The 22,123-nt window shown below is 43.6% G+C and overlaps 1 protein-coding gene across 6 annotated transcripts in view; it reads left to right on the top strand.

Annotated features, from left to right (window-relative positions):
- The window catches only part of senp6a (SUMO specific peptidase 6a), a 209,781-nt gene that overhangs the window by 40,284 nt on the left and 147,374 nt on the right, over positions 1-22,123 (top strand). For 5 of the 6 annotated variants that reach the window (XM_072503335.1, XM_072503322.1, XM_072503316.1 and 2 more), the window contains exons 2-3: positions 8,698-8,797; positions 14,590-14,641. In XM_072503335.1, the coding sequence (XP_072359436.1) occupies positions 14,621-14,641 (21 nt within the window). In that variant the 5' untranslated portion in view covers positions 8,698-8,797; positions 14,590-14,620. Of the gene's footprint in view, positions 1-8,697; positions 8,798-14,589; positions 14,642-22,123 lie in introns of those variants that run through there. The other variant, XM_072503344.1, reaches the window with a different exon arrangement.

The raw sequence follows: 22,123 nt of genomic DNA, 5'->3' as shown, positions 1-22,123 counted from the left end.
ATGGCAGGGAAACTAAAATGTTTCAATGTGTCTGCCTTCACGGAGGAAGATATATAAAATAAAAACTTCTCTGAAATATTAGGGAGCCAAGGGACTAGTGAGATTGAGGATCTGAAGAAATTAATAATAGTAAAAAGTGCTGGAGAAATGAGTGGGACTGAAAGTAGTAAAATCTCCAGGATCTGATGACTTACATCCCAGAGTGCTGAGTGGCTGTAGAGATTTTGGATGCATTGGTGATCATCTTTCAAAATTCAATAGATTCTGGAATAATGCCTGAAGATTGGAAGGTGAAACATGTGGCCCCGCTGTTTGAGAACGGGAGGAAGGAGACAATAGTGAACGACAGACCTGTTAGGCTAACATCAGTAGTAGGACATCAAATTCAAGCATCTATTATAAAGGATATGATAACTGGGCACTAAGAAAATAATGGTGAGATTGGGCAGAGTCGGTATGAATTTGTGAAATGGAAATTTGGAGTTTTTTTGAAAATATTACCAGCAGGCTAACTATGGGAGAACCAGTGGATGTGGTGTATTTGGGTTTTCAGAAGGCTTTTGATAAGGTTCCACAAAGAGGGTAATAAACAAAATTAGAACAGATGAGATTGTGGGGGTATGCTGGCATGGATTGAGAATTGGTTAATGGACTGAAAACAAAGAAGGGATGAACTGATCATTCTCGTCTTGTCAGGCTGTGACTAGTGGGGTACTGCAAGCATCAGTGCTTGGGGCCCCAGCCATTTATGATCTGGATCGTGATTTGGATGTGGGGATCAACTGTAATATTTCCAAGTTTGTGAATGATAAAAAACTTGATGGAAGTGAGAGTTGTGAGTAAGATCAAAGAGGCTTCAAGAAGATTTAGACAGACAAAGTGAATGGGCAAGAACGTGGCAAATGAATATAATGTGGTAAAACATGAAGTTACCATTTTGGTAGGCAAAACCGAATTGCAATGTATTTCTTAAATGGGGAGAGATTAGGAAGTACTGATTTCCAAAGGGACCTGGGCGTTCTTGTTCATAAGTCACTGAAAACAAACATGCAGGTGAATAAGCAATTTAGAAAGCAAAGTATGTTAGCGTTATTTTTTTTGTAAATTTAGAATACCCAACTTTTTTTTTTCAATTAAGGGGCAATTTAGCATGGCCAATCTACCTAACCTGCACATTTTTGGGTTGTGGGGGTGAAACCCACGCGGACATGGGGAGAATGTTAGCGTTATTGCAAGGGAATTTGAGTACATGTAGTCCTCGACTTTACGACATTCGAGTTACAAGAACGGCACTGATGACATTAAAAAATTTGCACCCCTGCTTTGCTTTACAATGCCGGTTTCGGTGTTATGACGTTCTACACTCGCCATCTTTTATATTTTTGGGTTGCTGACCCCAAAGGAGCTTGTGGAAGCAGAGAAACTTCCTTCGAATTTTCTGGTAAAGATGTGGCCGTACCAGTACAGAGTTACGGAAACCGAGAGGATGATAGATGGACATGGAGCAGTGGAGTGGGAGAGGCGATGCTATCTATCTTGGTTTTGTGTGCCTGGTTTAGACAGACACTTGCACTGAGAGCATTAGAGTACAGTAACTAAGCCAGCAGCATGCTAGACTCATCTCCTAGTGTATCCATGTGGTTTAATCTCCTACAGTGACTTGTTGGCTGATAAATAGCTTTGGACAAGTGGTTTACCACCACCTGAGACTGCCAAGCAGATACACAAAAATCCTGAAGGGCTAAGCATTAACATGCATTCACAAATTGATCACCCATTTTTAACATTATGCCTATGGGAAAATCTGTTCCATTTTATGATGTTTCGACTTACAAAACAGTTTCCAGGAACCAGTTATGCTCTAAGTCCAAGGACTGCCTGCACAGGAGTAAGGACGGTGTATAGAACTTTGGTGAGACCACTTGGAGTATTGTGTGCAGTTTTGATCTCCTTACCTAAGGAAAGATATGCTGGCCACATATGCTGGCCACAGAGGGAGCGCAATGAGACTTCACCAGATTAATCCCTGGAATGAAGGGCTGTCCTATGTGGAAAGATTGAGGAGGCTGGGCCTGTATTCTCGAGAGTTTAAAAGACTGAGAGGTGATTTCATTGAAGTGTACAAAATTCTTACAGGACTTGACAGGGTAAATGCAGGAAAGATGTTTCATCTGGAACTAGGGATACAGGCCATTTAGAACCAAGATGAGGAGGAATTTCTTCACTGAGGGTGGTGAATCTTCGAAATCCTCTACCCCAGGAGGCACAGTCATTGAGTATTTTTAAAGCAGATTTCTGGATACCAATGACATTAAGGGATACGGGGATAGTGCAGGAAGATGGTGTTGAATAGAAGATCAGTCATGATCCAATTAAATGGTGGTCAAATGGCCTCCTCCTCCTATGTACTGTGTTACTGGACAGCCACCATTGTCCCAGAGCCCATAGACTGCTCTCCCCTTTGAGAGAGAGCTGACTGGTGGTGGTGGTTTAATCTGAGGGCCACCACACCTCAGGCGATGGACAAGGCTGAGAAAGCGGGCCTTCATGGTAACTTCACCCAGTGCAGGAATTGAACCCGTGCTGTTGGCAACGCTCTGCATCACAAAACAACCATTTAGCTAACTGAGACAACCGGCCCACTGTTCCACAATCGTACTGCAATACCGAAAGACATGTAGCTGTTTTGTTTATAGGGACATGCAAAAGGAATTTGATAAGGTCACTTAATAGCCTTATTCGGGAAATAGAAGCACGTGGAATTCAAGAGCAGTGGTAACTTAAGAGCACGTAGGGCAGCACGGTGGCGCAGTAGTTAGCACTGTTGCCTCAAGGCACTGAGGACCCAGGTTCAATCCTGGCCCCGGGTCACTGTCCGTGTGGAATTTACGCATTTTCCCCGTGTCTGTATGGGTCTCACCTCCACAACCCAAATATGCGCAGGATAGGTTGATTGGCTAAATTGCCCCTTAATTGGGAAAAAAAATACAAACGTGAGTACATTATTGGCTCTTATGTTATAAGTAGCAGACTGTATTAATGAGCGGATATTTTTTCTGACTAAAGAGAAATCTGCAGAGGGGTCTCCTGGGGATCAAATTAGGACTTCCTTCTGGATTTTGGTAAAAGGGAATTTAATTTCAATGTTTGTGGATGATAACAAATCTGGCAAAATGTAAAGGGTGAGGAGGATAGTAGTAGGCTTTAAGAGGACAAAGACAAACTGGTGAAATGGACAGATAAATGGCAAATTTAATAAAATATTGGCAAGTGTGAAGTCATGTAATTTGGGATGAACAAATCGAGATGCATCGTATTCTGAATGGTATTGGGGAGCTTGTGAATAAGATTGGTTAAGAAATCATATAGAATACCTAGCGTAACAAATAAGTATATTGACACAAAATCAAAAAAGTCATGCTGAACCGTGAAAATTTCTGGTTGGACCTCCACTGCAGTATTTCCAAATTTAAACAAACTGGATCTCAAGGCCTTGGAGAGAGTCCAAAGAAGGTGTAGCAGAATTATGATCAGGATGAGGGGCCGCAGTCAAATGGGGAGGTTGTAGAAGCGAGGATTAGACCATAAGACCGTAAGATACAGGAGCAGAAGTAGGCCTTTTGGCCCATCGAGTCTGCTCTGCCATTGAATCATGGTTGATGTATTTCTCATTCCCATTCACCTGCCTTCTCCCCATAACCCCTGATCCCCTTATTAATCAAGAACCTATCTATCTGTCTTAAAGACACTCAGTGACTTGGCCTCCACAGCCTTCTGCTGCAATAAGTTCCATAGATTCACCATCCTTTGGCTTGTCAGGTGGATGTACCTTTAAGAAATGGGTGTTTATCAAATAGCTGCAGTGATGTCAGTGTGTGGGCGGAGCTGGGCTGGCTGTCTGTCTTTTTACTTTTGTTTTGAGCTGAAAAGCTGCTTTGTGGCTGTTTTTTGTTTCGCTTTCAGTTGGAGAGCTGCATTCAAACAAGAAGCTGTATATCTCCCTCTCTAAAGAATGTCTCCAGATCACTTGATTTCAAAGTACTTGTTTCTGTGGAGAATTTAAACCTGCTGTCTTTGTAAAAAGGGTTTAACTTATGGATGTTGCTAGGAAAGTTATTAAGGGTTACCTATAGAGAATTGTATCTGGGGTTACGTGTATTGGTGGTTGATAAGATGTTTACTGTGTGTTTATAAAATGTTAACTGGGTTCATAGAATAAACATTGTTTTGTTTTAAAAATACTTAAAAGTCTCTGTTGCATAACACATGGAGAGTGGATCCTTGTGCTCCCCATAACCAAAATCTATTAAATGTTGTGGGTCAGGTGAACTCCATGATATACTTTGGGGTTTTCTAACCCCTGGCCCATAACAGGCTGAAGAAATTCTTCCTCATCTCTGTTTTAAAAGATCCCCCCTTTAGTCTGAGCCTGTGTCCTTGGGTTCTAGTTTCTCCTACTTGTGGAAACATCTTCTCCACATTCACTCTATCCGGGCCTCTCAGTATCCTGTAAGTTTCAGGAAGATGCCCTCATCCTTCTAAATTCCATACAGTACAGACCCAGATTCTTCAACCGCTCCTCATATGACAAATCATTCATACAGCCTCAGCAGTACATCCATGCCCTTTTATTCTCGCCCTCTCAAAATGAATGCTAACATTGCATTTGCCTTCCCAACTGCCAACTGAACCTGCATGTTAACCTTAAGAGAATCCTGAACTAGGACTCTTAAGTCTCTTTGTGCTTCTTATTTCTGAAGCCTGTCCCCATTTAGAAAATAGCCTATGCCTCTATTCTTCCTACCAAAAGTGCATAACCTCACACTTTCCCACATTGAATTCCACCTGCCACTTCTTTGCCCACTCTCCTAGCCTGTCCAAGTCCTTCTACAGCCTTTCCGTTTCCTCAATACTACCTGTACCCCTACATATTTTTGTATCATCTGCAAATTTAGCAACAATGCCCTCAGTTTCTTCCAGATTGTTCATGCATATTGTGAATAGTTGTGGTTCTAACACTGACCTCCTGAGGCACACCACTAGTCACTGGTTGCCATCCTGAAAAAGAACCCTTTATTCCCACTCTTTCCCTTCTGCCGGTCAGCCAATCCTCTATCCATGCCAGTACTGTGCCTGTAACACCATGGGATATTATCTTATTTCGCAGCCTCCTGGATTGTTCCCTTAGGATGGCGAAGATTAAGGGGAGATCCAGAAAGGTGTTAAAAATTTGCGCAGTTTGGATGGAACTACAAAAGGAATTATTTTGTTTTTCAAATAGATTGGTAACTGAAGGTCATGGAGTTAAGGGAATTTACAAAATAAATGGAGGGGACATCAGAATAAATGTCTTCACACAAAGGATGGTTAACATCTGCAATGTGCTACATGTCAGGCTGGAGGAAGCATAGGGATTTTCAAACAGCAATTGGATATGTACTTAGAGTGGATTCATTTACAGGGTTTGGCAAGGAACTTGGATGTGGGACTGAATTGGACAGAAGCACTTAGAAAGACATGAGCTGTTGAATGGCCTCCTCCTGTGCTGTAAGATTCCATGATTGATCATTGAGAAGGAGGAGTAATGTTTGAGGTGATTGATGCGTTGGGTGTTCTGGATCACATACAGGTCACCAACACTTGAAGTAGTGCAACACTACTTTATTAAAAGGTTAACTATTTAAACATACTTGATCTGTGGGTAAATACGATACTTGCTTTAACTAAAGACCTTTGCCTTGTCCTAACCAGTTGATGCACTCAGCACATGGTGAATGTCTGTGTTGCAGGCTGTGAGCTCTGTGCTCCTAGCTAGCTGCTACTCGAATGAGCGGGAACTCTGATGCCCCCTGTCTTTATAGTGCTTGTGCTCTCACTGGTGATTGGCTGCGGTGTTGTGTATGTTGATTGGTCCCACTGTGTGTTCCTGACTATATGTGTGCAAAATATTTACAGGACTATGCACATAAAAACTAAGCTATTTACTTGGGAAGGTGCCTGGTGCAGAAAGAACAGTGTGTCTCACAAATAACAAGATGAACACTACATACAAATCACTTGAACGATTAAACGGAAGAACAGAACAGACTAGAGAGTCCATTAGTGCACAAAGTTCACAAATTCAGTCTCTGAGGTGGGCGACGAATTCTGGTTGACCGTCAGGGTGGCACACCACTCATCGTCTGGATCGATGCTGTATACTGACAGCGGCTGGTGTCTTTGCTTCGGGCACAGCCTGTTTTACGTTATGACACCGACTCGAAATGGCGCCTTCAGGTCCTCGGTGTCACTGATGTGTGGGAGGTCGGAATCGGACTCGGTGACCGTGGGTTGAATTGCCCGAACATTCCTGCGAGGCTGGGTGAAGCGATATGAATTGGAAGGTTGAGCTGCTCGACAGCAGGCAGCATCGTGGCCAAGTCTTCCACATCGTAGGCATTGTCGCGATTTTGCGGGGCATTGCCGCTTTAAATGGGCGGAGCCACAGTTGCCGCACGTCGTGACATCACGTACACTGCGCCACAGCGCATGCGCGGTGCGGTCATGCGTGGTGCGCGCCTGCGCATTACGTTCCTCCACGTCTCCGTCCCCTCGTTTAGTGCGCACAAGTGCGGGAGTCCGCGAAAAGCGGGCAAAATGGCCGCCCTCATCCAGGCTGAGGCCCTGGAGGTGCTCAATCACTTGGACCTGTTCCGCCTCGTGGAGACCTTGCCGTGCCGTTTCAGCCGCTTGTATGGGAGTACCGACTGGTGGCATTTTCATGTAGGACACGGGTCTCGATGGCGGTCGCTAGGGTGAGTTGCTTTACTTTGAGGAGCTGCTGACGTAGGGGGTCCGACTGAACACCGAAAACGATCTGGTCGCGTGTCATGGAGTTGGAGGTGGGCCCGTTGCTGCAAGATTGCGCAAGGATGCGGAGGTGCATTAGAAAGGATTGGAAAGGTTCGTCCTTACCCTGCAAACGCTGCTGGGACACGTAGCGTTCAAAACTTTCATTCACCTCTTCGCTGCAGTGAGTGTCAAATTTGAGGAGAACCGGCTTGAACTTCGTCTTGTCGTCGTCATCTGCAAAAATGAGAGAGTTGAAAATGTGGATGGCATGGTCCCAGGCCGTGGAGAGGAGAAGAACAATCTTTCTGGTGTCCGAGGCGCCCTCCCTGTCCGTGGCCTCAAGGAAGAGCTGGAAGCACTGTTTAAAAATCTTCCAGTTGGCCCCGAGGTTGCCGACGATGCGGAGCGGCGGCGGCGGGCTGATGTCCATGTTGCAGGATGATGGAATGCTGGCGGAAGGCAGAGCACTTGCAGGTAGGTCTAAGAAGTGCTTGTATGCAATCACTCCTGGTATCATGATGTGTTGGGTGTTCTGGATCACATACAGTCACCAACACTTGAAATAGTGCAACACCATTTTATTATTTTATTAAAAGGTTAACTACTTAAACATACTTGAACTGTGGGTAAATACGATACTAGCTTTAACTAAAGACCTTTCCCTTGCCCTAACCAGTTGATGCATTCAGCACATGGTGAATGTCTGTGTTGCAGGCTGTGAGCTCTGTGCTCCTAGCTAACTGCTACTCGAATGAGCGGGAACTCTGATGCCCCCTGTCATTATAGTGCTTGTGCTCTCACTGGTGATTGGCTGCGGTGTTGTGTATGTTGATTGGTCCCACTGTGTGTCCATCAGTGTGTGGCTGCACCATGATATACTGGTGTATATTATAACAGTGATCAAGCCAGAATTGCTGGTGGGTGGGGGAAGTGGGTGCAGAGAGTGGTGTTCTGATGTTCTGCACATTCAAGTCCGTGGTTCTTTGATTTTAAGGTTTCAAAGATTGGTGTGGTATGGGGAAATAGCAGAACTGAAGAGCTGAAAGGGACAGGGTATGAGCAAGGCTACTGTTGAGTTGTTTGAAGCTGTCCGCATCGTGGCAGGGAGAAGAATTGGTAGATTGTGAATGAGATGCAATGATTGGTGATGGCCTGTTGGTTGTGATTTCCAATGCAATACTTTTCATGGTGGCAAGGTCTTGGGGGTCAGGTTTGGGTGTTTATATACAGGTTGAATTTGAACACTAGGACATAGAAGCTGTGAAGGCTAAATTTAGGTGCGGATTGATCAGAAGTGCCTGGAGTATGGGAACAGGGCAGCAGAGTTGCTATGGTTGAGCTAGGATTCAGCGATGCTCAGAAAGTTGTGGGGTTGATGCAGGATGTAATACTGGGGTGGCATGGTAGCACAGTAGGTAGCACTATTGCTTCACAGCGCCAGGGACCCAGGTTCGATTCCCGGCTTGGGTCACTGCCCATGTGTCTGCGTGGGTTTCTTCCGGGTGGTCTGGTTTCCTCCCACAAGCCCTGAAAGACGTGCTGTTAGGTGAATTGGACATTCTGAATTTTCCCTCTGTACCTGAACAGGTGCCGTAGTGTGAGGGGATTTTCACAGTAACTTCATTGCAGTGTTCATGTAAACCTACTTGTGATACTAATAAATGTTACTCGCATTATTACTGAAGATTTCACAAGCTGTAACTGAGGAAAAACACCTTCCCCTAGCTGTACAATTCCAGATTTTATTCACTCAGACTGTTTTATGATGCAGTGGAATGGTGTTTCCTAGCTAATCTACTATGTTGAAGTTAAAGGAAGTGGTTGGTTGCCTGTCATCTGTATGAACTATTTCTGGTTTTGTTGCAGCTTTGGATAGATCGTCAGCTCAAAGTGATCGCAGCTTTAAAAACAAATGGGGTTGTGAAGAGACTGAGGAAGAGGACTGTCCTGCGAATACAGAAAAAGAGTAAGGCAATGGTTCAAGTTATTAACAAATGGTCTCTGGCTAATGTTTAATTTTGCATGAAAGCAGAGCTAATTGTATTTTTAAGATTTTGTCAGGTTTTTTAATGTCGCCACTGAAAGCTGAATGCTCACAAAGGTGAGATGTTTTGGGTTTTCAATTTGGTTTCTACTTATGCCTATCTCACTCCATCAATTTCAATTTTAATCAAATATATCCTAACATATATTGTTACGTAAGTGTAAATACTAATGGTTGCACAGATTAGTTGGTGCTATTCCTGCCCTTTCTGCATGGTCAGCTTCAATTTGCCTTGTTGGGCAAATTCAAATGGTTACTGAACATATTGATTGGAATTTGCTTTTTGTTTAAACAACCTTATCCAATCGACTTGCGAATGTTGATGTGGCCTCTGCTTCAGCCACCATTTCTGGCTGCTCCATAGTCACACAACCATTTGTGTAAATAAGCTGCTCACTGTTCTAAACTAGCTTTTTATATCGAAGGAAAGCCTTATCCTACTTCAGGTGTTGCTTTTAAGGCTTTGAGAACCTAAGCCTTTATTCAGACTTTTATTATTTTTAACCAAGGTGTGCTGCTACATATTTACTAAATTTTAATTTCATTCCCACTTTTTTAGTTGGTCCACCCCTTCATCGATATCCATTTGCAATTTCCTTTGCTCTTTAGAACTATGTCTCCAATTTTACAATCATCTGCAAACTTGGACACCAGTCCCACTTTTTGGTGGGAGGTATTTTCTAATTTTCAGTTGATCAGAATCTCTTCATTTTTTTAAATGCACGTCTGACCATTCAAATCTTTTGTCTTACTCCTTGGTTGAACATTCTGCCCGATGTTAACATCCTTTCTTTGTGACCAAATTTCTCTACCTGTGTGACCTACCTGATCAAAACAAGCCATGAAAGGGCAGCAAGGTGGCTCAGTGGTTAGCACTGCTGCCTCACGGCGCCGAAGTTCAAGGTTTGATCGTGGCTCTGGGTCACTGTCCGTGTGGAGTTTGCACATTATCCTCGTGTTTGCATGGGTTTTATCCCCACAACCTAAAGATGTGCAGGGTAGGTGGATTGGCCACGCTAAATTGCCCCTTAATTGGAAAAAATAAATTGGGTACTCTAAATTTATAAAAAATATAAATAAAAAAACTAGCCGTGAAAACAAAGCTGAGAATCTTCGGAGTGCTGTATTACACCAATTTTGACTAGGAAAGCGAGTGGTGGGAAGCAATACAGAAAAGAATTGAGGCTGCAGAGTTGTGGCTTTTGAGGCACATGATGAATATATAAAGGAAACTGCAAATGGATATTGATGAAGTGGTGAAATGGCTAAAAATATGGGAGATGAAATTCAAAGTTTGTAGTTGCCATAGAGTCATAGAGGTCTACAGCACAGAAAAGGCCCTTTGGCCCATTGAGTCTGCACTGGTCAAAAACCAACCACCTAAGAATTTTAATCCTATTTTCCAGCATTTGGCTCATAACTATGAATGCCTTGGCATTGCAGATGCACATCTCAATACTTCTTATGAGGGTCTCGGCCTCCACCGCCCTTTCAGGCAGCGAGTTCTAAACCACCGCCCTCTGGGTGAAAAGGTGTTTCCTCACATCCTCTCTAAACGGCCAGCCACTTATCTTAAGTCTATGCCCCCTGGTCATTGATCCCTCCACCAAGGGGAAAAGTTCTTCCTGTCTACTCTAACTATGCCTCTCATAATTTTATACATCTCAATCATGTCCACCTCTCAGTCTCCTTTGCTCCAAGAAAAATAACTCCAGTCTATCTAATCTCTTTTCATAACTAACACTCTTCAGCCCAGGCAACATCCTCTGTACCCTATCCAGCTATTACATCCCTCCAATTATGTGGATTCCAGAACCGCACGCAATCTCTAGTTGTGGCCTAACCAATGTTTTATACATTTCCAGCATAACCTCTGCTCTTAAACTCTATGCCTCGGCCAATAAAGGCAAGTATACCATATGCCTTCTTAACCATTATCCACCTGTCCTGCTACCTTAAGGGACCGGTATACACGACACCAAGTTCCCTCTGATCCTCAGTGCTTCCCAGGGTCCTGTCGTTTATCATGTATTCCTTTGCTTTGTCCTGCCCAAGTGCATCACCTCACACTTATCCAGATTGATGTGGTACATCTTAGTTAAAAATAATAAACTAGTAATATTTGGAGACTAAGTTTACAAAACCTTGAAAGCAAGTACAATAACGCTTTCCTGTATAAAAAGTTAATGAAATAGTTTTGAACACCGAGCAGAAGGAGCTTATTTATACAAATGGTTGTGACTATCGATCAGTCAGACTTAGTGGTTGAAGCCGAGGCCACATCAACATTTGCAAGCAGGTTGGATAGAGTGGTTGAAAAAAGGGAGTCCAAAGAGTGCAGACATTTTGGGAATCAGACTAGTTGCTTGTGTGAAGGATAATAAGTGACTGGTTGAATTGCATTGCCTGTTTCACGTGTGCAATTTCAATGTCATGTAATATCTTGCTGCATCAACAACAATTTGCAGCATAATGGAGGCAAACAATCAAATGTGTTATGATAATCTGCCTTGACATACTATCATTTATTCTAATTTAAAATTTTAATGGGGACACAGTGTACTGCTTCTCAAATAACTGATGGAGTGAAATCAATTTTGAGAAGATAATACTGTAGTTAGAGGAGGAGGAAAGCTATTTTTCTCATCTTGTTTTATTTATCCAGAAATAATCCACAGTTCACCATTATATTAAGTCCAGCTAAGAAATTATTCCACGTTTTTTGGTCTCCATTATTGTTCCCAGATGTTTGTTGCATTTGTCGATCATTTCTTTTGTGAAGAATTTAGATTAGTTTGTTCCAATTTTGGCTTTTCCCCTCTTGATTTTATCCCCCTTTGATTTTCTGTCATAATTTAATTTGAAGTCCAGTTCTACATGCACCTTTCCTATAACCCTAACCCTCAGTTACTTTTGGAGGTGTCATCTTAGTTGTCTCGTTTCCAGTCTAAAAAGCACTGGCTTCTTCAACATTTTCTCAAAATTCAGTCATAACCTCATTGAATTATCTCTGTCTCCCTGGTCTTGGTTGATCCCTACTCAAGGTGTGGTCTGACAATCTTGTACGATTCTGATATCTCCTGATTTAGGTGCCCAGTTATTTTGCTATGGAACTCGGCATTCTGTTTATTTTATTGATGAGTTTTCAGGATGGGAATCTGTCAAGTGCTAAGCCTTGAATCTCTCTTAACTTCACCAATAATTGGGGCAGCAGGGTGGTGGAGTAGTTAGCACTGCTGCCTCACGGCACTGAGGGCCCAGGTTCGATCCTGGCCCCACTTTCTCCCCATGTCTGCGTGGGTCTCACCCCCACAACCCAAAAAGATGTGCAGGATAGGTGGATTGGCCACGCTAAATTGCCCCTAATGGGGGAAAAAAAATTGGGTACTCGAAATTTATTTTTAAAAACTTCATCAGTAATTATTTCCATATCACACATAGTGAGCCAAGTGTGGGTAGCAGATGAAAATCAATACAAAAAGTACAAACTTGCCCCCATTTTTCTCCTTTCATGTTCTATACTTCACACTAGGCCAACCCTATCATCCACGTGCTTGCTGATCTACATTTGGTCCTAGTAAAGCAATATCTTGACTTTAAAATCCTCATCCTTTATATTTACGCCCTGCCATGGCCTTGCCTTTCCCATCTTATAATCTCGCTCTGCCTCAAAATGCTGTGGGATATCTATGCTCTTCTAATTCTGGCCTTGTACTAATTTTAATTGCTCTAATATTGGTGGCTGTGCCTTCAATGGCCTTGTCCCTAAGCTCTTGAATCCCCTCCTAAACCCCTCCATCTCTGTATCGCTTTCCTCCTTTAAGACGTTCCTTAAAATCTTCCCTTTGACCAAGCATTTTGTCATCTGACCGAATACTGCCTTGTCATACTTTGTTTTATTATGAGGTTATTATGAGGCACCTTAGGAGGTTTCATTACATTTCAGATGCGATAGATTGTTCATTTGTATCCATGGAATCCCTACAGTGCAGAAGGAGGCCATTTGGCCCATTGAGTCTGCATTGACCCTCTGAAACAACACTCTGCCTAGGCCCACTCCCATGCCCCTATCCCGATAACCCATCATATCGATCGTGGCCACTGATCATGGCCAATCCACCTAATCTTTGAACTATGTGAAGAAGCCGGAGCACCCGGAGGAAACCCCTGTAGAGTGTGTATGTGTTGCCTTTAAATTGGATTAGAGGGATAAATATCTATAATTTTTCAATGTTACTCTTATATTGTCGATCAAATAGAAATAAAATAAATCTAACACGATTGCACTACAAACAGACAACTGCGATTCGATCAGTGCAGGGATTAAAAAGGAATTATGGTATTTTTCAATTGTTTGGCAGACAGATCAGCAGAGTAATAGATAAATACAAGGTGAACTAAATCCAAATAGTGAGGTATTTAAAAAAATTATATTTAACATGTTTTAGTTTGGAATTTGGTTCCTCCCTATTGAGAAAGCGACTTCAAATGTGAACACGCATTGTGGTTGTTTAAACAATCATGAACAGTGTGCCGAATCACCATGTTTCATCCTTTCAGATGGTATTTAAAATATATGGTATCAGTTGATCAGAACCTACTTTAAATGTGTTCTTCCCCTCACTCTGGTTCATTTCCAGTGCACTATTCTCTGGCTGTTAGTTTGGATAACCTTTTGGGGATGGTCTCACACTAGTGTACCTGCAAACTTATTCCCGCTTCCTTCTAGGGAGGCTCTTCTCTTGTATTTGGCACATGTCCTTGGCAGCCTAGCCAAGATTGGAAAGTTTCAGGCTAAGGAGTGATGGCCTGAACCTGTGTCCCACCATTTTAGCTGTGAAGGCATCAACCTGTTAATTATCCTACCATTCATATTCTCAACCCACTCCAAGATTCAAGTTTGTTAGTGTTTTCATGTGGTAAAGACAGGGGTTGCAATTCAACATTAAGTAGCCTGAGGGGCACAAAGCTGCTTAAGCTATTGCTTGCATTTTATTTGAAGTTTAACAAAGTGCAGGACTTCCAGAAGGAATTTGTGTTTTTCTTGCAATTTTCCTTTTATTCCCTATTTCACAATGGTGAGAAAATGTTCCTGGTACGAAGAGTTTTTGATTCTCAGAGCATGGATTAGGAGAACCTAATCTATTGAGAATGAAAGCATGATTTAAAATGAGGATAGGTAAAGTTCGAGCTTAATTCTACCTTTTTAACGTGGCAGTCCTGTCTGTAGTAGTTGTTTTGTTATGGAGCTGGCATTCTGTTTGTTTTGTAACAGTCAATAAAACCACACTGCTGTCTTTGTTATGATTTCAAAACAACTGCTCTTCCAGTTGTCTGACATTTAATGTAATTGTGGTATGAGAAAGGCTCCATTAATAGTTTAACATATTAATGGAAGGGTGGAAAATGCAGCAATAGCTGCTGTTCAAGCTCGCCAGGGAACATTGACATCCACATTATGACCCACCAGTCTCCCTTGAAATCCACTCCCACCTCCTCATTCCTAACCTCAATCATACATTTTCAGGTAAAATGCAGTGCATTCAGCCACACTAAAGCCAAGCTAAATGCTCAGGCTGCACATTGTTCTGTATTTTGTGGCAATCGTCCTCCACCATCAGATACAAAAATATCGTAAATTGGGGTTGGCTGTATTTTTTTAAAAGCTCATTCTCATTTTAAGCTTACTGTAACCGCACAATTTCACTTCACAGTGAAGCCAATCTGAATATCGATAGTGGAGAAATGGGAACTGAAGAACCAAAGGTAAGAAAATTAGCTCTTTTTAAGTTCTTAAGGATATTTGCTGGAGTGTAAATGTTTCTTCTGAAAACAATAAAGTATTTTGGGACAAATTTGAAGAAGAATGTTAACATTGTGTTGAAATCGAACTTCTTTAAATGTCTTACTGATTTTTCAAAAATAACAAATGTTGAGAATGCTGACAGGTCGGAAAAAAATTAAACTATGGAGAACAACTGTATAGGCTGGAGCAGAGGAACCTGAGATTTATTCAAAGTGGAATGAAATTATGGAAGTCTAGGTACAATAGATAGGAAGGATCCATTTCCCTTGCAAGAGAAGCCAATAACTGTTATCAGGTACTTCACCCCCATCCCCCAGTTGACTAATCAGTTCTTCCATGTTCAACATCATTTCGAGGAAGCACTGAGGGTGGCAAGAATCAGAATGTACTCTGGGTGGGAGACTTCAATGTCCCTCACTAATGGTAGCTCGGTAGCAATACTACTGACACAGCTGGCCGAGTCCGAATGGACAGAGCTGCTAGACTGGGACTGTGGCGGGTGTGAGGGGAAAACAAACTTGACCTCGCCCTCACCACTCTACTGCCGCAGATGCATCTGTCCATAACAGTATAAGTCGGAGTGGTCACCACAGTCTGTATGGAGACAAAGTCCTGTCTTCACATTGAGGAAACCCTCCATGTTGTGTGGCCTACCATCCGTGCAAAACGGGATAGCATTTCAAATTGATCTAGCAACTCCTGACTGGGCTTCCATGAGGCACTACGGACTACCAGCAGGAGCAACAGAATAGTATACAACCACAATCTGTCACCTCATGGCCTGGCATATCCCCCACTCTACCATTCCTATCAAGCTAGGGGATCAACCCCAGTCCATTGAAGAGAGCAGGAGGGCATGCCAGGAGCATCACCAGGCTTAACTGAAAAATGAGGTGTCAATCTGGTGAAGCTGCAGCAGACGACTACTTGCATGTCAAACAGCGTTAGCAACATGTGATAGACAGAGCAAAGGGATCCCACAACCAACAGACCAGATTGAATCCCTGCAGTGCTGCCACATGTACAGTTGTTGGTGGTGGACAATTAAACACTTCACTGGAGGAGGAGGCTCCACAAATGCCCCCATCCTCAATAATGAGAGCCCAGCAATTCAATGCAAAGATAAGGTTGAAGCATTTGTAACAATCTTCAGCTGGAAGTGCCAAGTGGATGATCCATTTTGGCCACCTCCTCCTGAGGTCCTCAGCATCACGACTGCCAGTCTTTAACCAATTTGATTCACTGAAAGCACTGGGTACTGCAAAGGCTATGGGCCCTAATAATATTCCAGCAGTAAAACATGTATTCCAGAACTTTTGCGCTCTTAGATAAGCTGTTCCAATATAGCTACAACACTGGCATCTACCCCGGCAATGTGGAAAATTGCCCAGGTATATCCTGTACACAAAAAGCAGGACAAATCCAACCTGGCTAATTACTACCCCACACTGTTGACTCTCAATCATCAGTAAGGTGATGGGAAGGGGTCATCAACAGTGCTGTCAACCAGCACTTGCTTAGCAACATCTTGCTCACTGGCACTCAGTTTGGGTTCCACCAGGGACACTCAGCACCTGACCTCATTAAAGCCTTAGATCAAACAAGAAAAAAGAGCTGAATTAAAAAGAAAGCTGAATTCCAGAGATGAGGTGAGAGTAACTGCCCTGGACATCAAGGTATCATTTGACAGAGTATGACTTCAAGGAGCCTGAGAATCTGGGGGAAACTCTGCTGGTTGGAGTCACACCGAGCCACAAAGGAAGATGCCCGTGGTGGTTGGAGGTCCAAAATGGGGCTGCCCAGTGATGTTTGTTGTTTACACAATGTTCAACACTCTTCACGACTCCACAGATATTGATACAGTCCAAGGCAGCAAGACCTGGACAATATCTAGGGTTGGGCTGAAAAGTGCCAGCTGATGATCATCTCCAATCGTTCCTTGCCGAGGTGGAGATGGTTCACAACTTCAAATTCCTAGGTGTGCACATCACCAGAAATCTGTCCTGGTCCACCCACGTCGACGCTACCACCAAGAAAGCACAACAGCACCTATGCTTCCTCAGGAAACTAAGGAAATTCGGCATGTCCACATTGACTCTTACCAACTTTTCCAGGTGCACCATAGAGAGCACCGTATCTGGCTGCAACACAGCCTGGTATGGCAACTGCTCGGCCCAAGACCAGAAGAAACTACAGAGAGTTGTGAACACTAGCCAATTCATCACATGAACCTGCCTCTCATCCATTGACTCTATCTACACCTCCCGCTGCCTTGGGAAAGCGGGCGCAATAATCAAAGACCCCTCCCACCCGGTTTACTCTTCCAACTTCTTCCATCGGGCAGGAGATACAAAAGTCTGAGAACACGCACTAGCAGATTCAAAAACAGCTCCTTCCCCACTGTTGCCAGACTCCTAAATGACCTCCTTATGGACTGATCTACTCTCTTCACACATCTTCTCTACTGAGTAGTACTACACTCCTGTATGCTTCACCCGATGCCCGTGTCTACACATTTACATTGTGTATTTTATGTGTGCCCTATTATGTATTTTCTTTTCATTTATGGAATGATCTGTCAGCTCCACGCAGAACAATACTTTTCACTGTACTTCGGTACACATGACAATAATCCAATCCTCATTCAATGGCGTTACTATCACTGAATCCCCCACAATCAACATCCTGCGGGTTACCATTAACCAGAAACCGAACTGGACTAGCCATATAAATAACATAGCTACAAGAGCAGGTCAGATCCTCGGAATCCTGCGGTGAGCAAGTTGCCTCCTGATTCCCCACAAGCTGTCCAGCATTGACAAGGCACAAATCAGATAGAATACCCTCTGCTGGTCTGGATCAGTGCAGCTCTAAACAGCATTCAAGAGGCTCAACACCATGCAGGACAAAGAAGACTGCTTGATTGGCACCCTGCACACACACATCACTCTCCACCACTGATGCACAGTGGCAGCAGTGTGTACAATTGGCAAGGTGCACTGCAGGAACTCACCAAGACTCCTCGGACACCACCCAAACCCACAACTACTACTATCTAGAAGGAAAAGGGCAGCAAATGCATGGTAATGCCATCACTTGCAAGTTTCCCTCCAAGTCACACACCATCCTAACGTGGAATGATATTGGCGTTCCTTCATTGTCTTTGGGCTGTTGCTATATTTACTCTTATAAATATGGCAGTCAATAAGGTTGCCCTTTTATCTAGATATTGATATTATATTGCTTCCGGAGTCGCCAGGTATTAAATGATACCACCACAAGGTTCAACCGGATATTGATCAAAGACCCAACAACCAGTTAGTTAGTTCAAGTTGAACAATACTTTATTTACACACAAGATTAACTTATACATGCAACATAAACACTACGAGCTAAACTATACCTAACAACTATGACAACCTGTACTTAACTTCAGGCACCCAGCTTAGGTCAGAGGAACAGTGGCCTTTGTTCAAATCTGGACCTGCTGGGTCTGAAGAAGTAACTGTTGTTCAGCTCGGCTCATCCGTCTGGTAGCGAGCGTTGAACTTGGACTTGCTTCTGGTCGTGGTGCTGCAGTTGGAGATGGACATTGCCAGAGCGCCAGGTCCAAAAGAGAGGGAACACATGGCAGTGTTTCTCTTTATCCTTTGGGGGGGGCGTTCGCGTTCTTTTGGGCGGTCCTTGGGTTTGGACCCAATTAATTGGGCAGTTCTCGATCACTGCCTTTGATCTGAGCCAATAAAGGGGTGGGTGCCTTGATGGCTGAGCGTGTCCTAAGCGGTCATTAACCCTGCTGTTTATGCTTCCTGAGTAAAGGGAGCGGCGCCGAAATGCCTTTAATTGTATCGGTTACCTGAGTATCAATCCTTTGTCTTACGGAGATGGGCCATTAAAATGCTAATCAGTTGGGGGTTTCGATGCTGTCTGGATTCTCTGCTCACGAATATACATGCAGGCTCTGTGTCTGCCTGAATCTTACATTGTCCATATTTCCCTTGAGGCTTTGCGAACGTCCATGTTTCTTGTTGTAAGTGGACATCCCAGATGGCTACAGGGCCAAAATCTGGAACTCCCTCAATAACAGCACTGGGTGTACCTGCATCATGTAGATTGCAGCGGTTCAAGAAGGTAGCTCACCACCACCTTCTCGAGGGCAATTAGGGAAGGGCAATAAATGCTGGCCAAACCAGTGACACCCATATCCCATGAAGGAAGATCAAAAAAATCCTCGATTTTGCATCTATGTGGCGCCTATCATGTCCTCTGCAAATATTCAGAGTTAATGAAACTTTTGATGTATGTTTGCTGTTCTTAAGGAAACATCACAGCCAGTTTGTCTGATTGACTAGTTAAGAGTCAATAGGTCAGAAGATTGGGCAGAATATAAGGAACAGCAAAGGATGAGGGGAAAGAATCAGTACGAGAGAAAGCTGGCCAGAAATATAAAAACCGATAGTAAGAGTTCCTATAAATATTCAAAAAAGATACTCGTTAACAAAGTGAGCATTGGGATGGTGGCCTTTCAGTCTGTTTTTAAAAGAGCTCGTCGCCATCAGCTGTTGGAGGGTTGCTGTTTTGTTTGAAGGGATGGTTTGTTTTATTTTGTTTATATATTCATTCAATAAAAATATTTTAAACCAAAGTGAGCGTTGGTCCTGTAGAAAGTGAGTCTGGAGAATTCTTAATGGAAAACAAGGAGGTGGCAGATATTTGAACAGGTATTGTCCATCAGTCTTCACTATTGAGGATTCAAGTAACCGCTATAAATCCGGAATTGGAAGGGAGAAAAGAACTGGGCGAGCACTTACATTGCCGCGGCATAGTTAGCTATGGACTGGTAAATGGGATTCGTATAAATTTCTGTGCTGTATAACTCTATGACTGTATAACTCAGGAAAAGTGGTACTGACTAAATTGTTGGAGAAGCCGGCTGGCAAATACAAAGAAAAAAGAACAAAGAAAAGTACAGCATAGGAACAGGCCCTTCGGCCCTCCAAGCCTGCACTGACCATGCTGCCCGTCTAAACTAAAATCTTGTACACTTCTGAGGTCCGTATCCCTCTATCCCCATCCTATTCATGTATTTGTCAGGATGCCCCTTAAACGTCACTATTGTCCCTGCTTCCACCACCACCTCCGGCAGCGAGTTCCAGACACCCACTACCCTCTGTATAAAAAAAAACATGCCTCGTGCATCTCTAAACCTTGCCCCTCGCACCTTAAACCAATGCCCCCTAGTAATTGACCCCTCTACCCTGGGAAAAAGCCTCTGACTATCCACTCTGTCTATACCCCTCATAATTTTGTAGACCTCTATCAGGTCGCCCCTCAACCTCTGTCATTCCAGTGAGAACAAACCGAGTTTATTCAACTGCTCCTCATAGCTAATGCCCTCCATACCACGCAACATCCTGGTAAATCTCATCTGCACCCTCTCTAAAGCCTCCACATCCTTCTGGTAGTGTGGCGACCAGAATTGAACACTATACTCCACGTGTGGCCTAACTAAGGTCCTATACAGCTGCAACATGACTTGCCAATTTCTATACTCGATGCCCCGGCCAATGAAGGCAAGCATGCCGTATGCCGCCTTGACTACCTTCTCCACCTGTGTTGCCCCTTTCAGTGACCTGTGGACCTGTACACCTAGATCCCTTTGACTGTCAATACTCTTGAGGGTTCTACCATTTACTGTATATTCCCTACCTGTATTAGACCTTCCAAAAAGCATTACCTCACATTTGTCCGGATTAAACTCCATCTGTCATCTCGCCGCACATGTCTCCAAACAATCTAAATCCTGCTGTATCCTCTGACAGTCCTCATCGCTATCCGCAATTCCACCAACCTTTGTGTCGTCCGCAAACTTACTAATCAGACCAGTTACATTTTCCTCCAAATCATTTATATATACTACAAACAGCAAAGGTCCCAGCACTGATCTCTGTGGAACACCACTGGTCACAGCCCTCCAATCAGAAAAGCACCCTTCCATTGCTACTCTCTGTCTTCTATTGTCTAGCCAGTTCTGTATCCATCTTGCCAGCTCACCTCTGATCCCGTGTGACTTCACCTTTTGTACCAGTCTGCCATGAGGGACCTTGTCAAAGGCTTTACTGAAGTCCATATAGACAACACTCACTGCTCTACCTGCATCAATCATCTTTGTGACCTCCTCGAAAAGCTCTATCAAGTTAGTGAGACACGACCTTCCCTTCACAAAACCGTGCTGCCTCTCGCTAATACGTCCATTTGATTCGAAATTGAGTAGATCCTGTCTCGAAGAATTCTCTCCAGTAATTTTCCTACCACTGACGTAAGACTCACCGGCCTGTAGTTCCCTGCATTATCCTTGCTACCCTTCTTAAACAAAGGAACAACATTGGCTATTCTCCGGGACATCACCTGAAGACAGCGAGGATCCGAAGATTTCTGTCAAGGCCTCAACAATTTCCTCTCTAGCCTCCTTCAGTATTCTGGGGTAGATCCCATCAGGCCCTGGGGACTTAACTACCGTAACATTTTTCAAGACTCCCAACACCTTGTCTTTTTCGATCTCAATGTCATCCAGGCTATCTGCACACCCTTCTCCAGACTCAACATCCAACAATTCCTTCTCTTTGGTGAATACTGATGCAAAGTATTCATTTAGTACCTCGCCCATTTCCTCTGGCTCCACACATAGATTCCGTTGCCTATCCTTCAGTGGGCCAACCGTTTCCCTGGCTACCCGCTTGCTTTTTGTGTACGTGTAAAAAGCCTTGGGATTTTCTGTAACCCTATTTGCCCATGATCTTTGTGACCCCTTTTAGTCCTCCTGACTCCTTGCTTAAGTTCCTTCCTACTTTCCTTGTATTCCACAGAGGCTTCGTCAGTTCCCAGCCATCTAGCCCTGACAAATGCTTCCTTTTTATTTTTGACGAGGCCTACAATATCTCTCGTTATCCAAGGTTCCCGAAAGTTGCCGTATTTATCCTTCTTCCTCACAGGAACATGCCGGTCCTGAATTCCTTTCAACTGACATTTGAAAGCCTCCCACATGTAATATGTTGATTTACCCTTAAACATCCGCCCCCAATCTAGGTTCTTCAGTTCCCGCCTAATATTCTTATAATTAGCCTTCCCCCAATTTAGCACATTCATCCTAGGACCACTCTTATCCTTGTCCACCAGCACTTTAAAACTTACGAACTTCTGGTCACTGTTCCCGAAACGCTCCTCTACTGAAACTTCTACCACCTGGCCGTGCTCATTCCCCAATACCAGGTCTAGTACAACCCCTTCTGTAGTTGGACTATCTACATATTGTTTTAAGAAGCCCTCCTGGATGTTCCTTACAAACTCTGCCCCGTCCAAGCCCCTCGCACGAAGTGTGTCCCAGTCAATATTGGGGAAGTTGAAGTCTCTCATCACAACAACCCTGTTGCTTTTACTCCTTT

This window comes from Scyliorhinus torazame, chromosome 1, assembly GCF_047496885.1.
Source record: "Scyliorhinus torazame isolate Kashiwa2021f chromosome 1, sScyTor2.1, whole genome shotgun sequence".
Taxonomy (NCBI): Eukaryota; Metazoa; Chordata; class Chondrichthyes; order Carcharhiniformes; family Scyliorhinidae; genus Scyliorhinus; species Scyliorhinus torazame.
This window is presented reverse-complemented; position numbering and strand designations above follow the sequence as displayed.